Source organism: Dermacentor andersoni, chromosome 1 (assembly GCF_023375885.2).
Source record: "Dermacentor andersoni chromosome 1, qqDerAnde1_hic_scaffold, whole genome shotgun sequence".
NCBI classification, from domain to species: domain Eukaryota; kingdom Metazoa; phylum Arthropoda; class Arachnida; order Ixodida; family Ixodidae; genus Dermacentor; species Dermacentor andersoni.
In genome coordinates this window covers 246,025,075-246,047,621 of record NC_092814.1, presented here as the reverse complement: position 1 = coordinate 246,047,621, position 22,547 = coordinate 246,025,075, and the positions used below count along the sequence as shown (strand labels likewise).

The following is a 22,547-nucleotide window of genomic DNA, read 5'->3' as shown; positions in this document are numbered from 1 at the left end:
AGTCTTCCACCAAAATAATGAGGGAAATGAACACTCAGTGTGGAAATATAATCATATTCTAGGAACGTCATTCTAGTGTTCTCTCAGCTTTTGGTAAATTTTGTTGCAGTATCCCTTTCAGATGAATGTGTGTGATATTTGTGAATTAAATTATCACTATTGATTATCTTACATGCTCTTACTGTTTTCAAAAGATTGCTACTGATCTTTATCCAAGTGAAAAGATGGCAAAATGCCAAATTTAAGATTTTTGTCCTTGATATCTTATGCATATATTTCACCTCATTATTTCCAGTTACTTGTCTGGTGTCTCAAACATAAATATGTAATACTCAATAAATTAATGAAATGCAATGTTGTTTAAGCATGTGACAACCTTTGCTGTGTTCTGCCTTGAGGCATAGACGCATGGTGGAACATATTTAATTCTCCAAGCATACAAGCACAGGGCACCCAATGTGTGGCAGGTTAAGTGGAAAACGCAAAGCTGGCATCCCCTTCAAACTAGCTCAAAGCTAGTAAAACAATGTGCTTGCAGCATGGAGTTTAGTTTACTCTTGATTGTGCTTTTTTTTTCGTGTGTGTGTGTGTAAAAGCTGTTATGACCTTTTGTCAAAACCAACTTATGGATTTCTTTTGGCCAGGAGTTTGCCCAAAAGATTGACTATGGCCGTGTCACACTTGCGGTAACGGAGCTGAGCAAAGGCAGCACGGGTCTTCCCAGCCTGGCCCTTTTGGTGCGAAAGAGCAGGCACCATTGAAGCCAGGAACACATCCAGCTTTTATGCATTTGCATGCCCCACCATTCCACTTTGCCGACTCTGGTTAGGTACTGTTCAAACAAGTATTATGTGCAGGTCATGTGTTGCCAATGCACAAGATAAATGACAGCTTGCTGTAGTGTTGGAAAGAAAGAATATTTGTTTGTCCCCAAGCATTTTGTCAAGCTTCGTGTCAAAGTATCTGTTGTCTAACAACTGATTGGTGCATAGAGGTCTCATGCAGCCCAACTTTTTTTACCTACATAAGTGCACACATGCTTGTTGCTTATTGAGCAGAGCCATAAATGAGCATGACAGTGCCAGTCTTTTAGTCCCATCCAGCCTTTATTTTAGGTTAAAGCTCTGGCTTTTGCCTTCAACAACTCTTCTTAAAGCATCAATACATTGCAGTTACGTTGTGGGCAGCAAAGTACACAGAAGTATGATTTCTGCTTGTGTGTTCATGATGTTTCACATGATGTTTCATTTTGGCTCATAGACTTGCCCACACAGACATCACATTGGTTGCTGCATTGTTTATCTCTTATAACCAACTCATTGGTGGGTTGCAGATGTTTTAGCTCTTATTGATGGTCACATGTGGCATTTTTTTCCCTTCAGTGAGCATTATTTTTATACTGCTTCATGCTCAACTGTGTGCACATTGAAAATTATGTTAAACTAAAACAAAAGATTGCTTATTATGCCTTGAGGCAAACTTCTTGATTTGTGATAATGTGCCATGGCTTTCATTATTGTTTGCAAAAAATGTTTAACTGTTCAAATGTCCAAATGTGTGGGTACTAGCACCAGACGAAAAATGATATCAGTCATACATTCTCATTGGCTTCTATAGCTATTTTCATTAATTGGTGTTTACATTTTCTTCTTTCAAATCAATCTTAATTCCATCAGCTTACAAGAACAAATAACATTGCGCTTACTGAATGTCAGAGTGGATTTCCTGTGCCTTTCTTAAGTTTTGTTCACTCATTGTCCATTAATATCAGGTGACAACAGATAGCGTTAGGCTGATTTAATGCTGATGTAGATTTCCGTTGCCTTGCATAATGCAAGGAAGTTCTGCACTGAGAAGCATTCCCTTACGAAATGTGTGCCTTGGAAGCTATACGTGTGCTCATGTATCATTATAATTCATTGTCGTAGCACTATGCTTTCAGCAGCTTGTTTATACTAAGCACAAGGAAGTACCATCATTATGCATTGTGAAAGTTTTATTGTACATCAAGCATTGTGTTCCATTGTTAAAAGCATTGCAGCTACGCACAAACAAAGATGTGTGAAAAAAGAAAGCTTTTATTATTGCATTCAACAGTTTGAGGTGCGAAAGAGCTTGTAAAATTGTGATGATAATTTGTGCGCACTGGTTAAGAAGTTTACTCCTGCTTATTCATTTTGACATGAATAGTTATGAGGTGTGTCATGTGTTATGTGCATGAAAGAGACGAAAAACTTTGCACATAACAAATTGCTGGAAATTGCATTACTGGCATAGCTGCACTGACTGTGTGTAGCAGTACTGAGCAATTTATAGTTTGGAATAACCTTGAGTACATTGGTGGGCACTCATAAGGGCTAGAAATGCTTAATATTTCAAAAGTTCGCAAATAAATTTTTAAACCAGCTAGGGAGCATTCTTTAGTGCAGTGAACATAGACAAGTACATCAATTTCACCTTAAATTGGTTGTCATGGGCTGCTTTTTTCTTCTCCAGCATGCTTGCCTTATTTCTGTAGTCAGTTTTAGGTTTCAAATGAAAGTTGATACTATTTTGGATGGCTGCTATTCCTTGTGTTGACAGTGCACTGTCTGAAATGTGTAGTTAAGCAGGTCTCCAAAAAATTGTACTAGTAGTAAATAACTGGAATTAGCTTCTTTTTCTATGATCTTGCTGCCAATATCCTCACTGCGCCAAAAATATGCTGATTTTATGTGCTTGCATTCTGCTCTGCCTAGTGCCTTGTAGAGCACCACGCGGAAGTAAAAGCTAAACTGTGTTTTGGACTGCTGTGCTGCGTGTGGGTTCACAGCCTTGTGGATGCCCAATCACTACAAATTAAGTGCCAAGAAAGCAGCAAAAGGTCTGTAGGATTGTGTGCATTGCACTATGTTGCAGTGTGCTGAATGCAGTCATATCTGTATGTAGCATACACAGCTATCTTCATTAGAGCCATCCCAGACAGGCCCATTTTGACACAGTGACTGTTTTTAAGCTTTGTTTATATAAATTTCTTTTTGCTTAGCTAACTTGCTTTGCAAACATTAGGTTTGCCCTATGTATGATATGCAGATAAGCATGTCTTGAGATGCTGTGGGAATGTGTGTCCTTCAGAATGCAGCAGCTAGCAAAGTGATTTAAGCACTTGTCAAGGTTCATGGTGGACATTATTTATCAGGTAATGTTAACTGACCTGAATTTTTTTTATGCGCTTAACAGTTGCTATGGTTTATTAGGGTGGTTATAGTCTAACCCAAATGTAACAAGCAGCACTTCCTGTCAAAGGCCTTGTTAAGTAAAAAAAAAATTGTTAAAGGAAGTTTTTATGTTTTTGTAGTCCAAAATGCTACACAGATAGGATCCTAGAACGTATAAGCCGGCTAGAACGGTGTCAGTAAACATGTCTGAATAAAATAGCGCAAGAAACCTGGGCAAACATTTTGCAATACACACTCTGGTCATCATTTTGTATGTTCAGAATGTTTACTGCTGCGTGCAGTGAAAAAAAGAAGAAAAAAAGAAAAGCTTTTTTTTTTTTCTGTGTGCCGTACAGCAGGAATTTTAGTGCATTGGCTCCTTTAAATTTTTATGACTATGCCTCAGGATTGTGAAGTGAAGCTCTCTGCTAGCTTTTCCATCCTCCGTGATTTCCCTGCAACATAGAGGGCAGAAGAGCTTGGAGCAAGTGCTGCAGTGCCTTGGAATGGAATGCAGGGTGTGGGCATTGTATTGGGATGGCAGATGACACAGTGGTGCATTTTGCTTGATAGCTGCTTGCCTATACTTGCTGGCAGCACCTGTAGATGTAAAGATGCCAGCAAACAGTAGTTCATCTGAGCTTTCTTTTGTTTTTGTTACATGAAGGCCCCTAGTGCATGCAACGCAATGCGTGATGTCTTTGTTATGTTGAAACTGTGATGCAAAATTAGTTAATTAAGTCATGATAAATGATGCATGGCCTTTGATGGAGCTAAGATTGGAAAAGTAAAAAAAAATATTGTTGAATTGGGGTTCATTATACCAAGGTTTAACTGTAGTTGTGTAGGAACTGCAGTAGATGACAAAGGAGAATTACATCTGTTGCTAGACAAATGGTAGTTCTTATTGGATGGTTTTCAGTTTTTCTGCCACAGTTAATTATTTTGTCATGTGTGTCACGATTTGTCACTTGCTGTTGTGTAAAGATGTTGCATTGCATATTGGTTAGCAGCAGTAGAGCTGTTATAGGTGTATGCCTGGTTGGGACTGTAGTGTTTCCAATGGTCGTTATCACAGGTTTATACATTTGTGTTTCAAGAAAAAAAAAAGAACAAGCTTGCATACAGTGCTTTCACATATGTATTAAGAAAGCATATTATATACATCAGTGAACTGTGCATCTGTGCAGTCACCACATGTAAGAATTTGTGCTGCAGAGCCTAGATATTAATGAGAAATGATTATTGCATATGAAACAATGTACTCAGTCAAGAGCAAGTGACTCGCAAGGACAAGTTCATTTGCCATTAGTGTGACGAGTCCAGTGCTGTAGCTAGCACAGAAGTGTACAGTATTAGAGCAAATAGGATACCCCCATTCACAAAAATTCTATAAAAGAAAAATATATCAAAGGAGAGAGCAAAGTTTGGTACAGGGCTGTCAAACAATGCCATGGTGTTCAAATAGTTTTAAAGATGATCTGCTTTGATTCTTGTAAGGTGATTTTGTTGAATTTAATAGTTGATGTTTGCTGTGTAATAATGTAGTTGCTGTACTGCTTGGTTCATTTTGGCTGTAGTTGCCACACGTACATTCCACTCATTCTGCTTTGTAAATCCCTCTACTAGTTTGTTTTTGTTTCTCTATTCAAGGAAAGGTTGTGGATAGTAATGTTCCTTGCTTTATTGTGATTATAAACCTGAGGCCTATAATCTTTATGGTTCTGTGGTCCAGCTAGTCAGACGTCTTGCTGACATTGAAATGCTAGCATTGTCAAGCAGTGCTTTCTTGCAGCTGTTTTTCATGTTACCTCTAGTGTGTCACTACAATATTTGTTGTGTTCGTGTTACTATGTTATGCAATTCCACTGCTCCAAATGCACATTCTTTCCTTTTATTTTTTCATTACTTGACAGAATGTCATGTATGTGTTCATAGGATTTACAACTGTGGCTCCTTATTGTAATGCAGCTTTTTCTGCACAAGGCCTTGTAGCAACTCAAGTGTTTACTGTCTACAGTACCACAGAACTTTTTCCACCAGCGTGAAAAGCAGAAAAGCTGAAAGCATTCACTTAAATGTGACCGTAGACATAAACATTGTATGACATTGAAGTACTACATAAGAGTTTGCATCATTATAGATTCAAGAAAAGTATAATGTATAAATGGTATAATCATTACTGTTGTGCAAGTTGTAGCGCAGTGTTCTGCAAACAATACTTGTCGCCTGTTAACATACTGAGAACTTCTTGCACGGCTGGTTGGTGCACAATTGTTAAAAAGAATACTGGTGCAAAAAAAAAAAAAAAACAGACGCAGAGAGGAACAACAGGAACAAAAGAAAAAACAGGAGCACCTATTAACATACTACTCCTATTCCTGATTTTCTAAGCAGCTTATGAACGAAGTGCAACATGTGGCCACCTAAGTATGAAAAAGAAAAAGTGCTAACACACTCTGTGCAGCTACACAGTTTACACTACTCCAAAAATAATCTTAAAATGTAATTCTCTCCAAATCAGTCAGACCAAGTTGGGTCACACTAACATAACTTTGAAACAGGGTCCACTTTACTAAGTCTTAGTGTCCTCATTACCTGTTTTTACATTTGAGGCTTATTCATTTTGTGTATTCACCATCTGCCCATGCATATATGTGTGCAGCTTGTTTGTTATGTGGATTATATTATTGTGATGTCTGGCAACAGTCAAAATTAAATGGATGCACTGCTTGCCATGGATGCTCTAAATGTGCCTATAATACAGCTTTTGTTTCCTGGGCGTAGGTTTTGTAAAAAAAATGTGCACTTGTTTTCATCATATCGTTCTGATGTAAGCAGTGGTAGCAGCTTCCAAAATAAATGATGTTATTTTCAGTACAGATGGGTGAGCATAAATCATCTTGGAGGCTGACATGTTGCCTGTGTCACAACCAAATGGAAAGCACAATAAAAATCATTAGAGAATGATGTCCCTGCAAAGTGTACTCTAGCTTACACTTGGGATGACTGGTCAGATTTGGCTTATATATCTGTTCACAGGCAAAAGTGCCTGAAAGTTCTGCATAGCTTTATAAGCAATTGCATAAATATAACTATTGTGGGAGGTGGAGCAAGCTTGGTGAGCCACCATGTCTGGTAATTTGTTACTGCTAATCTGAAATGCACATAAACATGCATATGCTACTCTCAGGTCAATGATTTAAGCATATATACTTTTTTCTGTGATGTTCAGTTCTGTATATAGTATGTGGATACATGCTGATCCAGGAAAAGAAAAATCAAGAGGCCTCACACTGCCTGACTGTTTTTGGAATTTTTGTCAACACTGGTGTTCTATATCCACAACTTTCACAGCCTATGGGCAGCATGACAGCAGTACAACATGGCAGATGTTGAGATGATTGCAACAGGTAATTGAAATGCTACCAGAACAAATATGTTTGGCAGAGAATGTAGTCCTTTGCTTTGGAGTTTGTTCAGATTGATTTTCTTGGCTGTATGAAATTACAATAAGATATTGTCATAGCTGAGAAATACCTTGAGCATCCACACTCATGTAATAAAGACTAAAATGCATCAAATTTTAAATGCAGCAAGCCTCGCCTTTTGGTTCGATAGCATGAAAATGCTATTGGCAATTTGTCACAGTGTTAAATAATGTGTGTGACTCATTAAAGTGCGAAATAAGCCTGGAGGTGTACTCAGTTGTGTATTCGCTTGCACTATAGTATATGCAACACAGCACTGGCATTTGCTCAGAGTATTATTAATCGAGGGTTCTCCCATTTGGCCTGATTTGATGAAGTCTATGAAGAGAAGATGCAAATGATAAATTACACTTCACATTCATAAAAAAAAATTGAAATAGTGTTGCATATTGCAGCGCAATAGAAAAAATTACTTTGCAGCCATGTGACTCTTGGTAATGTGCATTCGGTGTGTCCACTTTACCAGGACTCTGAGAAGTAACCAAAGCTCAAAGTTCAACACACTTTCTTTTTTTTTTTTGTCTGAACATGACATAAACACTGCACCTGCTGCTTTTGCCTTAGAAGACCCCCAAACCATCTCTGATAATTAAAAAAGCAATCAAATGCTCCTCTCTGAGCTTTTCTGATCTCTTCTTCACACGTTGCAATGCCAACAGAGTAACGCACATGATATCAGGAGACTTCATATCAACAGAGTATAAGCTGTCAATTGGTCCATATACAAGGGACAGTAGTTACCATCCTTCTGCCAGCACGCCTTTAACATGCAGTAGAACACCAGCTCTTCCTCATCGTCTCGTTTGTCATGCACAATCTACTGATACCATCTTGTGTGACGTTTTTTTACTGTGCTCGCAGTAGCAGTTGTGTGTAGTCGAAAAGCACGGAGTCCTTATAAACAGAAGTTTATGGTGTTTTCAAATAAGAAAAGAGCGCTAACGTGACATTTGGTACTAACAGAGTGTCTATGCATCTTCTAGAGAAGTATGCAGCGAGGAGGAGAGAGTGTCTGTGGGAAGGATAGCAAAGGCATGAGAGAAACAACTTGCTAGCCTTCAAGCTCAGGGTGGTTTAGAGGCCCTTTAATATAAAAAATGCTGCATAGGAACTACAATCACAAAATTTTCATGAGTGCTAAGATATTTTTGTTTAGCACATCATTCCTTACAAGTATCGTGTGAGCACATGTCTTAAGGTTGCACAGATTTGCATCAAAGCTAAGAATAATGCAGAAAGTATAAGGACTGTCAAACCTCTATAGTAGTTTTTAAGAAAACACAGTTACTGCATTTCTTTCCATGCCTATGCTGCTCTGAATTCTCTGCAGCCTTGAAGGTATAACCCAATAATTATGAAAATTTAAAACAAGCCCCTAGCTAGTTGTATTTGGGTGTTGCACGGAAGTCCCCTTCCACGGTGTCTACCAAGTTGACTTTTCCAAATTCCCTGAGTTTTCCAGGTTTTCTCGAGGTGCCTTTGCGAAATTCCCTGAGTGACACAGAACTTTGCTTTATGTCAAAACGGGCCGACACCACGTCGCCTGATGCTGTCACTCTCTAGTGAGCATGTTAAAAAATAATATGACGTAATCTAGTTTGAATAGTAAAGAGTAGTGTTTATTTTATTCAAAAAGAAAGTAGGAGGGAGGAGTTAGTAAAAATGCACCACGAATAAAATATATTTTAAAAAAATGGTAAAGCCCATTGCACATTGAGTTGAACATTTTCAAATACAAATAAAAAGAGATGCATACAGAAGCAAATATTTTCGAGTATGAGCTATTTCTATTAACTGATAGCAAGCTTATTGGTATGAGGCCCTAACTTTGTCACAAGTGAGATTCTCTCTCAGCAGCTGGAAACTCAACCTCAACTGTCCTGACATACTTTCAGCCCGCGCACACCGCCTCAGTGTTGCGTTTCACTGCTTTACAGAGTTTATTTTGGTTTGGATGAGAGACACCTGCATCTTGGCGTAAGACAACACTTTTTTTTTTTTTTTTGTTCAAGCTTCTTTAAAGAAGCGGCGACACATTTCCTTCCCCGTTCATTCCTCAATGCGTCGGTCCTTTCTGTTCTCGTCCTCCTTCCTCCGCGCGCTCGCCCAACGGACCATTTGATGCATCCTCTTGGTGAGTTGTGCAGTCAATGTCCGATTTTTCGGACTCCCTAGGGGCCGCGAAAACGTCCAAAAATCCCGCAGTCCGAAAAAATGAATGCATGTATTTTACTGGCCTAAGGGCTCAATTCGCCACAGGCACGTTCGAAAAAGCTCTGAAGGCCTGCCAGTACACTTTTAAGGCATATCGGTGCTCATACTGTGACAAGAGATGGCGGAAGCACGCGTGTATAATTACGCAATACATGCCGTGTCCCGTGACAATTCACCCTTCCCAACGTTACTAGATTATTGACCCTTCCCACACTTGGCATGTTTCACCGCAATACTTGCGCGTATGAGTCACAGCGTAACATTACTGTATTGAGGCGAAGCTGACTTTCGGGAGGCATTATGGAACGCGCCGTGCTTTTCGAGCTTCGAAGTCAATCGCGAAGATTATAAAGGCGGTGTCGGTGACATTGCTGACAGCGGCGAATTCTTTCAATGCAAAAACAAGGCACCTAATGGCAAGAAGCTTAATAGCGAACGTCGAAGCAGCTAGGCCTAGCGTTGCCGCGGTGGTGGCCAACGTTTCTAGATTCCTTTCATCAAAGGAATCTAAAAACGTTGGGGGCAAACAGTGTAACGAGCGTCACCGCGCGACAGGTACCAGAAGAGCGACACTCCGCGCGCCACAGCTTTTGTACTGAAATGAATCTAAGAACGTTGGTGGTGGCTAGGGTTGCTAGCGGATCTGCGTGCGAGAGCGCCGGTTCCAGGCGCGAGATAATCAAAGTGGCGGCGGTGGTGGCTTTGATTATGTCGTTTCGGACCAGCGGTCACGGGAAAAAGTCCGGAAAATGGACGGCGAAGGGTTGACTCTATGGGGTACGCGGTAGTGCCGCGAAGCCGTTCGAATTATCAGGCATATGTCCCAAAAATCGGGCGTCCCGAAAATCGGTCGTTGACTGTACACTGGCAACTCCTCCAACCGATGGCACGGCGTAAAAGACGATTCGTTACGATTCCTTTATGTTACTCGAGCCAGCATTAGTGCGACTTTCGTTGCATTTCAATAAAATTACAGCTAATTTGCCCGATTGGAGCACAAATTTCCTGAGTATTTCCAAACTTCAAAATCCCCGCGAATTCCCGGTTGGTAGACACCCTCCGTCTACTTCATGCGCGCACTACATGCAGGGATGCCGAGGGGGCTTTCTACATAATGCCACATACAGTGAAAGTGCCTGAGGAGCCATGCGGCTGTGTAGCAGTGTTTGGGCACCTTAAGCCACCCAGACATGTGACATCGGCTAGTACTGGGCCTTCCCCTGACAACATCAATGGTCAAGCTAGTCATCAAGTTTGACCTTGCCATGGAAACTTAAAAGCGAGTGTTGTGACCCTAGACTGGGCACTCTCATTCTTCTTCATTGTAACATTTTGCAATTGATATTTTTCAATAATTAACCCTTACACTGCCAATCCTAACTAAGCTGCCCAACCTTGCACAACCCCTGCCATTCTCAAGTATACTCGTTTTGCGTTTTCACTGCACTCCCTGCCTCTCCAGAAGCAACTCAAGCAAAAAAGAACATTGCGTACCTGTTGTGGCATCAATAAAAACGTGATCTAAACCAGGTTAAATTTCTGACAGCAGGCGGAGCAAATGCCTCAGCGCTCTGACTCGGCAGAGCAGCCATGGCAAACTAGTATGGCAGGTCTGTCCATACTTTGACAGATGAAGGGATTTATGAACTGCTGATCAAATCTGAACCATAAGAAAGTTACAATGAAGAACCAGCTTCTATGTAGCATGACATTTCTGTTGAGCCAACATGTGAACAAGAAAAAAAAGAAAGGCAGGGGCTGAAGATAGAAGGTTTCGTTGCAGGGGGGAACTGCACCCCCCCCCCCCCAGACCTAAGGGCTAACCTGCTTCCAATTAAGCCTTGGTTTCGCAATAACAAAAAAAGTTTGTGTTGGTGAAATGAGCCCTCACTCCTGCCCCCGCACTTAAAGTACACTTCTGTAGCCCCTGTCCTCAAGCTTAACACAACATATATTGTGTTGATTTTTTGTTCCATCGCTCTTTGCATCGTCCTTGCTCCATAGCTTCTTTGTTAACCTCTAAGTTTCTGCCCCGTATGTTATCACTGGTAGAATCCAATGATTGTACACTTTTTTTTTTTTCAACGAGAGTGGACAGTCCAAATAGGTAGGCCTAATTCAGAGCTATGTACGTGTCATTAATATTTTGCATCCACCTTTCTGTCATTTTTTCTGAAGTCATGCCTCGCAAGACCAGTTCACTTCAAGAATCTTACAGGTTTATTGCGACTCCTACACAAGAATTTTCGTTGCACTGAAAGGTAGAGTACAAGGAATTGCCAAGTGACAATATTTCAGTTACCTTATTCTTGTGTTCATGCAACCCCAATTGATGTGCTTCCCCATCTGCAGTATATAAACTCTCATGAATGTCAGAATAATTATGTATACCACTTGAAATGTGCATTTTGCCTATTTCTTGTGGTTTGCAGTACAGAAGTACATATTTTTGCAGGTTCTTTCTTTTACATATACCATAAACAGGTTACTGAAAAGGGAATGGAAAACACCCTGCACATTATAGTACCTCATTTAAACTTGTATTAAATACCTTAAACCTCATATACATTTGGTCCCATGTGCTTGGCAATTTTTCTTTGCAGAATGAGAGGAATCCTTATTAAAAGTGACACTGACATTCATTTGGAATTGGGCACCATCATTCAGAAAGAATGTCAATGGTTGTAAATGAACTCAAAGCAGCTTGTGTTTAGAGCTAAGAGCAGCTTCAAGTAACTACTGCAATGTTTAACTTGGGTTCCAGGTAAAGGTGATTCCTGCACCCAGCTATAATACATAGACAAAAGAAAAACTACAAATGAAATGCAATTGTTTTCTCAAATTATAACTGCAAAAGTATAAATTAATTATAACTGGAGGGAAATAACATCGGAATATGTTATTTCCGGCCTTTAACATCAATTTTAGAGGCACATTTGCATTAATACCTTGAGAACATGATCTGTTACTGCCTGCAGATGCTATCTTTACAAGGTAATAGGGGAAATCTAAGAATTGCGACCAAAGTCCTCCACAGATACCATAGGCCAAATAAAATCTTTACTCAGAAAAATGTTGTTGAGATGCCCTCTGCTTTATGCCACATGAAGATTTTATGCAGTATATTCCCATTGAATTTTGATAATTTAAATGGGTCCACACTTTTTCACAAAGTTCCAGATTCTTTGCACAGAAAATGGCTTTGCTTTGGGGAACTTATTTTTCAGGAGTGTTTTATGTTAAAAAGAGGATGAGTAAGCTTTCCTTCTCTTGCATTTTTTTTTCTTAGCTATTGCGGAAAGTGCAATATTTTCCAGCAAGGGCCGTGCTCTACCCAGTTGCATGTCACCATACTGTACTCCCTTGATATTTACTGATAAGCTAATTTATGTGCTTGCCGAGATAATTTTTTTTTCATTGCTCTATGCTTCTGCTGGCAGTCTAATCAAAACTACACATATTATGGAACCTTCAGCTTACTGTAGTGGAATCGAACAGGTAGCATGTACGACAGAACTGCAGCATACGTAAACATTCTTGACCACACCTTCTGTGTATCAGTAGAATAAACCAACATCACTTTTAAAAATGGAAGGTGATGAAAAAAGCTCTTAAAGAGTGCTTCTAACATTTTCAATTAAGTAATTAAAGGGGCACAGAAATGAATCTATATTTGGGTGAACATTAAGCCATATTGCATAGGTACTGTACCACTGTGCCATGTTCCAGGGTTCCAATTTATCTTGACTGAAATTCAGAGGTATGGATGTTCTGGTGATTAGGAATGATTTGATTTGACTTACAAGATTTGACATCCCAAAGCAACACAGGGGCTAGGAGAGCGTTCCAACATGTCTGTATTGGAAGGCTGTGGACTGAATTTTAACACTTAGGGTTCTTTAACATGCACTCAAAGCATGGTACACAAACATTATTGCATTCTGCCTTCATCAGAATGCAGTCATGGCAGCTGGGAATCAAACTCGCAGCCTCATGCAGCAGCAGAATACCCCAACCACTGAGCGACCACAGCGGGTCTAGTGATTAGAGAAGAGGGCATCTTGTTGAATAATCATGACAGAAATGAGAGAGAGAGAGAAAGGCGTTTATTGAGCAAAATAATGAAAATGAATTGTGGGGTGGCTTCCTAGTCTGGTAGTCGATTGGTGGATATGGCACAGGCTGCCGGTCAACGAGGCGTGCACTGGACAACACACTATCCCACTGCTCACAGAAAGTATTGGAGATGGGGGATAGGTCGGGGTTCTGATCACATAGGATGGTAGGATAGGATGTGGTAGAGTGTACCCGATTTACCACAGAACCTACACTCAGGGTAGTATTGTGTAGGGAAGAGTAGATTTAATTGTAGGGGGTGAGTAAACATGTCAGTTTGACACTTTCCTAATGTGTTTTCCTGTTGTATGGACACATCGGGTTGGGTAAGGGGGAAGTACTCCTACCTAGTCTAAATATTGTTACGTAAGAAGACGCAGATGAAAAGCTATATACAAGTATATTTACAACGTAATACGCCGCACTTGGCCAAGAGGCAACAGCCCGCGCTAGCCTCCAATCGTCGTCGTCGTCGTCTTCTTACTGCTCGCCTCTTCGTCATCGGTAATACTATTCCGTAGCACTACCCCCGGCGACAAAAGCGCCGTCCCGGAGCGACTAAAGGCCGGACTCGGAAGCAGTGTAGTAGGCCTTGAGCCTACCGACGTGCACGACATCACTAGATGCCACAGTAGATGACGAGGTTGAGTTCACAGGGGCAATTTCGTACGTCACAGGCAGCACCTGGCGCAGCACGCGGTACGGCCCTGTGTATCGCGAAAGGAGCTTTTGTGAAAGTCCGACGTGACGAGAGGGCGACCACAAGAGCACGAGCGCACCAGGCGAAAACTGTACGTCACGGTGGCGGGCGTTGTACTGACGCTGCTGAGTGGTTTGAGAGTCCGTCAGTCGAGCACGGGCAAGCTGGCATGCATGGTCGGCGAGGGCGATGGCATCGCGCGCATACTCGTTTGTTGAGATCGAAGCAGGAGGAAGTGCCGTGTCAAGGGGCAAGGTCGGTTCGCGACCGTAGAGTAGATAAAAGGGAGAAAATCCGGCGGTGTCGTGCCGGGAAGAATTATAAGCAAATGTGACGTAAGGAAGGGCAATGTCCCAGTCGTGGTGGTCCTTGGAAACGTACTTGGACAGCATATCGGTAAGAGTACGGTTTAACCGCTCTGTCAGGCCATTGGTTTGAGGATGGTATGAGGTAGTCAGCGTGTGCTGAGTGGATCAGGAACGTACAATGTCGGCGATAACTTTCGAGAGGAAGTTACGACCACGGTCAGTGAGCAGCTGTTGCGGGGAGCCATGAAGTAAGATAATGTCACGCAAGAGAAAGTCCGCGACGTCAGTGGCGCAACTGGTAGGGAGAGCCCGCGTGATAGCGTATCGGGTGGCGTAATCAGTTGCGACGGCTACCCATTTGTTCCCAGAGGATGACGTGGGAAAGGGACCGAGGAGGTCTAATCCAACACGAAAGAACGGTTCCACAGGGACAGTGATCGGCTGGAGATGACCGGCAGGTAGCACCTGAGGTGTTTTCCGACGCTGGCAGGTATCACAGGCAGCAACATAGCGTCGGACGGAGCGAGCGAGACCAGGCCAATAGAAGCGGCGGCGGACGCGGTCGTACGTGCGGGTTACGCCAAAATGTCCTGCAGTAGGTGCGTCATGCATCTCAAAGAGCACAGTCTGTCGTAGATGTTTTGGCACGACAAGAAGAAGATCAGATCCGTCAGGGAGGAAGTTCCTTCGGTACAGAATGCCGCCCTGAAGAACATAGCGGCGAACGGACGCGTCGGTAGGTGTAGAGCGCAGACGCTCGATGAGTGCTCGCAGCGGTAGGTCTCGGTACTGCTCATCGGCGATGTTAGCGAAGGCAGACACAGAGAAAATGCCGTTGGCGGTACTACTGTCGGCGTCGTCAGGCTCGTCTACCGGGTAACGGGACAGGTGCGATTTCCTGGTAGGTTACAATCAAGAGGGATAGTGCTCCTCCTCATGGACCGGTTGGAAAGAGATGGTGAAACAGTGGTTGCTTTAAGAGAAGAGGGTTCCATGTTAAGAAAAGCAAAGAGTATTGGGAAAATGCAGACAAAGTAAAAGTAAAGAGAAAAGGGAGTTTATTTTCCCCCCACTATGGCTTTGAAAGGAATGAATCTTGTGGTTGCTTGTGATGCCAGAGCTCTACAATACTTTGAATGCAGAATTAAAAAAAAAAAAAAAAGGTTTGCGCATCCCAGTGTGGATGTGCTGAAGTGCAAAACAGTGACACATGTATATTAGTTGGCTGTGCCTATAGAAAAACAGACGGGCAACAACCCTTGCCTGAGCATGTCTTGTATTGATGCTGCTGCACACTTTGAGTTGCTGTAGTTTGCTTTCATTTTTCGTTTTTTGCCCACTTTTCATGACTCCTGCAGTCCATAAGCTGCCACTGATCGGTTGTGGCCATTGAAGGTATCCAGCTCATCTGCCCAATAAGCTGTCATCTGTAATGTCTTATGAGCACTTAATTTCAGATAGCCGCTGCAGCTTTTTGAACAAAAGTGTAGGTTATTTTCTGCATGTGTTCACATTTGGCTCAAATTTTCTTGAAAGTTATCTAGTTGCTGGGTGGACTTGCTTATTGGAGAATTGGAGATTGCAGGTTTCCTTAAAGAGGAAGCTTTAGCTTCAGGCCAACTCTGATTTCCCCATTCAGATACATACAAAATGCATTTAAGACAATAGCTGGACTGATTTAAATGAAATTTGTTGCATTTGAGAGATACAATTAAACTTTATCAACTCTAGGAAGCATAATTTTGATTTAGGACCTCGAATTAATTGCAAAAATGTCCAGAACTCAATTTTTTCGAAAAGCACGAACATTGCAAATACGCAACTCTGCACCACAAATAGCTATAACAGTTCTGTAAACTGCATGTCCTAGAGCATCTCAAGCGGGGGCCAACTTAATATATAAATTTACAGCCTATGTGAAATTGTCAAGTTTACAAGGGTTTTGCAAAATTCCTGACAAATCCGTCGTATATTTCAGAGCGGTATACAGGGTGTCTCTTTTTAGCTACACATTTGAAAAAGTTGCCTGTGGCAGATTGCACAATTCTAACCCATCATCTACATTACTCAATGAGGTGGCCATTACTTCTATGAGAAATAAAAATGTTTAACGGAGTAATTAACATAATTACACAGATTAACTATTAGTTACTTTATGGCACATATTTCAATCTACAAATTGTAGCTAGCAAGTATGCAAGGCTTATCAGACTTGGAACGAATTCTGAGGATGGCACCGGTTTCGAGATATTAAAAAAATTAAAATAAGATTCTAGGCTTTTACGTGCCAAAACCACAATTTGACTATGAGGCACACCATAGTGGGGGACCCCGGGTTAATTCTGACCACCTGGGGCTCTTTAATGTGCACCTGTGCACAGCACACGGGTGCTTTTGCATTTCACCCCCATCAAAATGCAGCTGCCATGGCCAAGATTCAGTCCCGCACGCCTAGGCTTAGTAGCGCAATGCCATAGCCACTATGCCACCACGGCAGGTAGTTTCGAGATACGTGCCATCAAACTTGCAGTAAGAATGCACTGTTGTCCCTCTTACATTTCTTTTTTAAAGAAAAGGCTGTTTTATGCATTGAAACACACAATTAACTGGAATGCCAATGTATTTCACTGGGGCACATTGAAAATTAATATATTCCTATTTGCTCTTTGAAGTGACTGTCAATGAAAACGAGAAGAAAAAAATGTTTTTTTTTTACGTTTGCTTGGAATAAAATATTTATTTTCCATGTGTGGGCCTACTTCCTCCTTGTCTTTGTTTCCCTGTAAAAGCAGTACAATTTCATGAAGGGGGAATGGAGAAGGAGGGTGATATTGTACTAAGAATAAAAGGCACTTGTTAAAATGAAATGTGTATTACACAGAAATACAAACATACTTATGCGGTTTTACAAGCTACACTGTGTGCAGCTACATGCCAGGTTGGCACAGAAGTTGATGCACAATCTACAGTGTCATCACATATAGTTTAAATGAACCTAGAAACAATCTATGTGCTTGTTCAAAGCATCAAAATGTTGGCTCCAGCAACATCTCTTGTTCAACCGCTGTTGATCATTTCAAGACTCCATTTTCATGTGAACTTCTGTGTGTACATATTAACCCACTAATTTATACACAGATTACAAAGCTAGCGAATCTTCCAGTCACAGCTAAACTGTTCTGCATATTTTTGCTTGTGTGACCATCAAAAGTCACATGAGTGTTTTCATTGGTTTACCATTTTAAGTCGCTGTTCTTTGAATGCAACAGAGAAAAAGAAAATACAGTTGAGCCTACTTACAACTGCCCACTCAAAGCATAGCTTCGTGGTAAGTGAAGCAAGACGTGCTTAGGAAGCCTAGCTATACTTGCGGACTTTCTGTGGCAATGAAGGGAAAGCCACAAGGGTGGAGCTTCTGCAAATGTGTTACTGTGCCAAGTAGTCGGGCAGAGTTTAAAGGGGCCCTGAAACCATACAGTTTCTTACTATAACACCTAGAGGGAAATCTGGCGCCACTGTCTATGGGAGTTTCCTAAGGGACGCTGTGCCATCATGGGAATGACAACATATGTATCTCCGAGGCTCGTGTTGGCTGGTGTTGTAAAAGGCTTCGTCTAAAACGTGATATGGCTACACAAATAACGCGTTCTTCATAATATCTTCATAAAAGGTTTTTATTCACCCACATTGCATCTTCCAATGAAGTTTACTCACCTACAATGCATAACCAAGTGAAGAAAAGCAAGAACAGACGACAAACTGTTCCAAAGCGAGCGCGAATCTTGTTATCTGTCCTCCAACTTTAGTGGCCCGCTGAAACTTCTTATGTTTCATATAATTGGACATGCAATAACAAGCTCTCATAATTAAACAAAACATATTTTTGTGTCATAATAAAGCTAAAACAGCTTTTTACGTGCTGATTTAGTAGAAAATGAATAATTGTGACAGACGGAACGGTGCTTGCCAGGCATGTCTTCAAGGTGTCCTGGCTCTTCGAGAATGATGCCAATCCGAAGTCACAATACACAGGCATTCGCATGCATATCACAGCACAGCAGCACCAGATTTCCTTCTAGGTAATATAGTGAGAAAGCCTATGCCTGAAACACTTTTCTAATTAATCATAGAATGGCCTCACTATAATGTATGTCATCCCACAAATCTCGTGTCGAAAAAATTTTTTGAATCCTCCAACTATAAGTGGAGTTTTCACACCAATACCCAGCTTTCTCCCTCAACTTCGTCTCCGCTAGAATGCTGGAAGCTACACAGCAGAAAAGCCAAGACAGCAAAGCCCCGGCCAAAAGTTGAGTGCCGCGGCGATGAAAGGGCCCGTCGCGGCACCCTGTGGCGGCCACCTTGGAGGCCAAGTGCAGCACAAAGATGAAATTATTTTTCTGTCTTTTTGAGGTCGCAGACATATATATTTTTCATTTATTTAATTAAAAATTAGCTATTATGTATTGAGAATGTTCCCGTGATCACGAGATCAGCCAAATAGCGTTGCTGGGCAAATTGCTTTCGATGACGACATTGTGGATGCGAGAGCAAACGACTGTCCACTACTTTTGACACAAGATTGTAAGTTCCCTGGTGCATGCAGCGCAATATTTGGCTTGCATGTTCATAGGAGCCTTGTTAACAGATCGGCAACATTTTTTTACAATGTTGAAAAAGTGTTTCAGGGCCTCTTTAACAGTGCTTTTGATTTCTTGGGACAGAAGAAGAGAAAAGCAGAAAAATAAGTGACATTTAACACTTATTTGGTGTACTTTGTGTTATTTTGCTGTTCACTGTGTTCACTGTTTCCTCAATTTAAATTTTCCACTGGCTCTTAAGATGCCTCAGATTGCTTCCACTCGACTTTTTCTGTCACACTTTTTGAACCAAGTCTTAATTATGCCAACCAGCATTAACAATGCCTGCTTTGTTAATTTGCCCCAGATTCACAATGTCAGAGGTAGCCTCTACTTCAGAGAAGCCAAAAGCTAAGCGTGCACATTATGATGCGAGGTTGTGTGACAAATTCTAAGCTTTGTTGGTGATGTGGACTTGGAACTGTAGCAAATTCAGTGGTTGCTACTCAAACAGATCTTAATTAGCTCTTTCTGCCAGTACAGCCATGTTCTCTAACAAGAATATGTATATGCACACACACATGTATATGTTTGTCAAGCATATCCCAGAAAATGAAATTCACCTCTTCACGAAATTCACCCCACACCTCCTCCCTTATTTGTACTTTCTCTACACAATTCATATTAGTGTGTTTCTCAAGGAGGCTTTCCACAATGCTTTTGTGGGAGGTGGTGTGAAAAGGTAGCTGCCGTAGCCACACATTGTTTAGGCTGGCCAGTTATAGTGCCGTGAAATCTCAGGAGCAGCCGATAGCACGGCCACTCTGGTCCAGCGTGCTAGCGTGTTCTATTCTTGCACTACATGCACGTGAGCTGGCTTCTTTTTCACTGGCTCTGGAGGCGATAGTTGCACCACTACACTTTAGTTGTGGTGCAGAGACAAGAAGCACGCTGAAAAAGAAGCTTCAGCACTGGGAGCGCATGCTGGCATAAATTTTCTAGGCACTCTTCTGCACGGAGAGCGCTAAGTTTTTCAATTCCACGCCTCCTCCCGTATGTGTACTTTTTCTAAACAATTCACATTAGTATGTCTATCCAGGAGGCTTTCTTCAATGTTGTGGTGTAGAGACAAGAAGCAAGCTGAAGAAACTTTTATACTGGGAGTGCACACTTGCATGAATTTTCTAGCCATTTTTCTTACTATGGAAAAGAACCCTTCTGATGATGTTCATGCTTTGAGTACAAGCTAGGTGTACGATAGGTGTATGCAAGGAACGATAAGCTACACTTATGGTTCCTTGCAGTTCTTAAAATGCAGGGCTAAATAAGTGATGAGGCATACTCCGTGGAGTATGAGGATTGTGGTGATGGAAGGCTCCGCATAATTTTGACAATAAGTACACGAGGGATTGTGTTCTGCACCAGCTAGCATCTGGCTGCCATGGCCGAGATTTGATACCGTATCCTCCTGCTCTCCTCAGGAGTAGAACTACACGGGTACTTTGCATTGCACTCTGGCAGGTTGAATTCTTGAAGAATTCTGCCTTCTGTTTAATATATTAAACTAGAACATACTACATGTACTGCTCCAAGCATTATTTTGAACAAATACTGACATGCATTTGTTCTGAAAACAAAAAGCAAGAAATATAGTATATTCGAGTACATAACTTTACCACTTTAAACAAAATGCAATTAAACCTCAAGTTTATGACTTCCGTCTTACAGAACCTGTAATTGTAACAAATTTTCTCTTTTTCTCTATTTCAATAATATTTAAAAGACTACTTTTTCCTTGACTTCGTAGGGTAATCTTCTAGTAAGGTTTATTTTTACATTTTTTTACATGAAAAATTCACTTCTAGAATGCATATTCGCAGAGTGCACAAGCTGCAACACTGATAGAGCAAAAAGAATAATTTAGCCTCCCAGTATTTTCCCATCCCCATTATCCCATGGCATAAACATTTGTTGATTTGAAGATAATTGGTTGTGCACCTCTTAATCAAGCCAAGCCCTGTGATTGGGGATCACTGCAAATTGTAAAAGTGCAACTCAAAAGCACACCTATGATCCTGCTGAAACTCAGCTTATCATTTGGGAAAAAAAAAAAAAAGAGAGAAACGTTGAGTCATAGCTTTGGAGGTTCTTTCGATTCCAATCTTATTTTGCAGCATGCACGGGGCCCCATCCATGAAGTACTCATGCGAGAGAGCGGGCTGCTATAGTTTCGTTTTGATTCAATCCGATGTGGACAGACACCATGGAAGCCGTTTGCAAACACAGTGAGCAGTGCTTTGATTTTTATACACATGCTAGTGCCAAACTCGCTCATTATCACAGTACTCGACTACGTTGCCAGTTATAGATGTGCTCACTTGAGAAAATCACCCTTAGTTTGGTGAGTGCATGTCGCGCCAACACCACAGTCTCATAGCCTTCTTTGTTTACGTGCAGCTTTGTGCAAGTTCATCCAACACAGTCACGAGCGTTTATCATTTGCAAGAGTTGAACGAAACTGCAATTGTTGCGGGGATCTTGCACAGAATACAAACGGATTCCTTCATGAAATAAAAACACGTTTATATACAGAATGTATGTCCTTTGTCTTAGGCTTGTATGTCGGATACAATAATTGCCCTGGTCTGACAACAATTAATCAAATTTATAGTTTTCTTTCAATGATGATTCACGTGCAACGGTGTCAGCACATGAAGCTTTCATACAAGCTTGCACATTTTCATGTACCACCAACCATTTGTACATGACCAATTGTTCCACCAGAGCTTTCGTTCTGCGAGGTCAACGGTGATGCAGTTCGTGCCAGGACACGTGTCCTCCTGCTGGGATCACCATTTGCAATACGTAGTGTTGAGGCACACCATCTTCACAGCTGAGGTATCAGTGTGATTTAGATGGTTGCGATGAGAAATGGTATCTTTCAACTGAGGTGCAAATGGTAATTATACTAAGGACTATTGTAAGCTGCATTCGTCAAGTAGCGACAACTGTGATTTTCACTGACATCACAATCCAGTGCCTTTTTGCACAATTGTGTTCGCAGTGGTGGGCCAGCCTTTTGAAGCAGATCTTGGCACAGGAAACAAATTTTATTTTGTACAGTGACAAGCACTTTTGGTACAGTGTCCCACATACCTATACATACCAGCTACATATACGGTATAGACTCATGTAAGTGCTGCACCCCTAACTTGGCAGCCCGAAATTTGGAAAGAAAATTTCCATCGGAAAAACAATCGCATTCAGTGCCCTGATGCCGCACACGTGCATCAGCGAATTTTCGCACACTACGCACTTCTGCGTGCCCCTACTAGATGGTGAGAGCTGCACGTTGACCTCTGATGCAATGGTACATTCGGGGATACAGGGCGTGCAGTAGTTGCCAGCTGCGCCGACAACATTATGACCAAAAGGTTTGGTCCCATGTAAGGGCCGCACCTCACTGCGAAAAAGAAGTGTGGCCCTTCTACAAATGTATACAATAATCCCAATTTCAATTGAAATAGTCAATAAATATAGTGGAGTCGACTTTGTAAGCATCACTGAGGTGTTCTGGTTAAAAAATACGAAATTATAGTTGCATTCATATTTAAGAAAATGGCTTTCCATGTGTGTATACGAGATTGAAAGATGCTTATGTAGGATTTAAGTTTGCAACAAGCGTAGCGCATTCGTTGCACTTAAAACAAATAAGAACAAGAAGTTGGAAGGTGAGTCAACCTCAAGTTGACATCAATCAATGATGATGAATTGGTGTTTCATAGCGCAAGGGCCAATTATGGCCGAAGAGGACCAGGCTAGTGTTAAATGAGTTGACAGTATAGCAGTGAATAATGAGAGGTAGATGCGAGGTGGCTGTAAAGGGGCCTTAAAACAGTCATTGTAAAGCGCATAAAATGTATGTGTATAAGAATAGGGTA

At 41.4% G+C, this 22,547-nt stretch overlaps 2 protein-coding genes across 6 annotated transcripts in view; one reads left to right on the top strand and one right to left on the bottom strand.

The window, feature by feature from the left end:
* The window catches only part of LOC126548015 (N(G),N(G)-dimethylarginine dimethylaminohydrolase 1), an 85,423-nt gene extending 79,346 nt beyond the window's left edge, over positions 1–6,077 (top strand). Inside the window, exon 5 of the mRNA XM_050196094.3 lies at positions 645–6,077. Coding sequence (XP_050052051.1) covers positions 645–761 — 117 coding nt within the window. The 3' untranslated portion in view covers positions 762–6,077. The remainder of the gene's footprint in view (positions 1–644) is intronic.
* Ogg1 (8-oxoguanine DNA glycosylase) overlaps positions 1–22,547 on the bottom strand; it is a 70,670-nt gene that overhangs the window by 36,137 nt on the left and 11,986 nt on the right. Inside the window, exon 8 of one of the 5 annotated variants that reach the window (XM_050196090.3) lies at positions 12,992–16,806. The exons of 2 other annotated variants lie outside the window; for them this stretch is intronic. The gene's annotated coding sequence lies outside the window, so the exon portion shown is untranslated. Of the gene's footprint in view, positions 1–12,991; positions 16,807–21,697; positions 22,070–22,547 lie in introns of those variants that run through there. 2 more of the 5 variants (XM_055063606.2, XM_055063605.2) reach the window with 2 other exon arrangements.